Source organism: Pinus tabuliformis, chromosome 1_2 (genome assembly GCF_031772625.1).
Source record: "Pinus tabuliformis cultivar Carrire ecotype Pingquan chromosome 1_2, CPIR1, whole genome shotgun sequence".
NCBI classification, from domain to species: domain Eukaryota; kingdom Viridiplantae; phylum Streptophyta; class Pinopsida; order Pinales; family Pinaceae; genus Pinus; species Pinus tabuliformis.
Window position 1 is genome coordinate 1,326,097,952 of NC_142298.1, and position 1,679 is coordinate 1,326,099,630.

General features: G+C 39.1%; 1 protein-coding gene across 1 annotated transcript; it reads right to left on the reverse strand.

Moving 5' to 3' along the window:
• Window positions 1-322: 322 nt before the first annotated feature.
• LOC149211104 (F-box protein At5g49610-like) lies at window positions 323-1,378 on the reverse strand. Its single transcript, XM_089399188.1, has one exon. It carries the CDS (start codon window positions 1,376-1,378, stop codon window positions 323-325), a length of 1,056 nt encoding a protein of 351 aa, XP_089255314.1.
• Between the last annotated feature and the right edge of the window lie 301 nt (window positions 1,379-1,679).

Genomic DNA, 1,679 nt, shown 5'->3' on the forward strand with positions numbered 1-1,679 from the left:
TTGCATATAAAGATGAATAATCTTCTTCTCTATTCATACCTTTTACTTCTCTTTCACATATATAGATGAAACAGCTCTGCAAATTTAGAAACTAATTTCTCACAATTTTAATTTAATTGTCAATAAAGTTTCAGGATCCATAGTTTGAGTAAATGAAAAATGTTACGCTGGTAATATATGATAAAAAGAAAGAATATATTCATAAAAGAAAGAATATATTCATAAACCCAGCACTTCAATTATCATCGAAATTTAGAAAAAGAACTAGCAAAAATAAAACACAACCATCTAAAATTTCCTAAATAATGGATCAGTATATAAATCATGGTTGAGGCCACCATAAGTTGTTAGATTCGAAGGCTGATATCGATACTCGAATTGGTCGTTGAGACATGCGAGGCCCAGGGAATCTCAATCGCCAGACTATCAATTTCCCATTCCAGTTATATATCGATATATTCATTTTCCGATCCATTACCATTACCAACCCACTGCTATTAACTGCTACTGAATCCAATAATGGAATGCAGCATTTTGCCAAACGGTTCTTTTTTACATCGCACCATACTTCTGCTTCATTCAACTTCCATATGCGAACAGAGTCATGGCCCTTGTGCTCCACTAGCACCACTTGCCCATTGTAATCCCCTAAATTTTCAGGACTAATCCTTTTGCATCTCTGTGGCAACGGGATTTCTGTCCACAGCCCGTCGGCAATATTGAAGGCTACCATGAGATTAGGGATGGGATTCGGGGGATTGGGAGGCAGAGACACCCAGTAAAACTTGCCATTACAGAAGATACCCTTTCCAGTAGGCCGAATATGGTCCGGGACCATCATGGAAACTTGAGTCCAGGCGTTGGATTCTGAATCATAAATACACATCACAATTCTTCTCCTGCTACTAGAATATCTGCCCAGCAGGAGAGTGCAACGCCTTGTGGAACAATCGAAAGCCAATCCATTGAAAACGAAAGCAGGTATTGGAGGACGAGGCAGCTGTACCCAATTCCTGGTATTGGGAATGCCTATGGAAAGATCCAACATATCCCCTTTTCTATGACAACAGAAGATGCCCTTGCAAGTATTCACAACGACGTGATTGAGCAAAGGAACTTTGTACATGTCTGAACCGCGTTCTTCTATAACCCAAGAATCCACGTCATCTTTTGGATTCCAATGGATCAGAATCAAAAACCCAGGGGTGGAGTACAGCGACCAAATTGGAACAAGTCCTTCGAAGGCATTACGGGAAGACAGTAGATATTTCCACTCTCTGCACACAGTCCTCATTTTGCCAAGAACCCTAATGGGCAGCCTCGCTAAAATCATATGCAACAACTCTTTTGGGATCCTTTGCCATATTTCAGCTTCCATTGCTACAATATTTCTATTTCACAAGGAAAATATATGAAATATTTTTCTTCCTGTTGAGGCTGCAACTCTTCCTGGAAACCTCCCAGCACTTCTGCGCAGTCCGCTCTATTTCAAGATCCAGAATTACCTCAAGGCCAGAATAAGTGTTTTCATTCGCTATTTATATTATAACAAGTTTACCATCCAATATAGAATAACCAGGTATTGGGCTTATTTTATATTATTTTATAATTGATTTAGGTAAGAGAGGACCCATATTTTTATATGGGAGGATTCCTATTTTTACCATCAAGTTCCACTT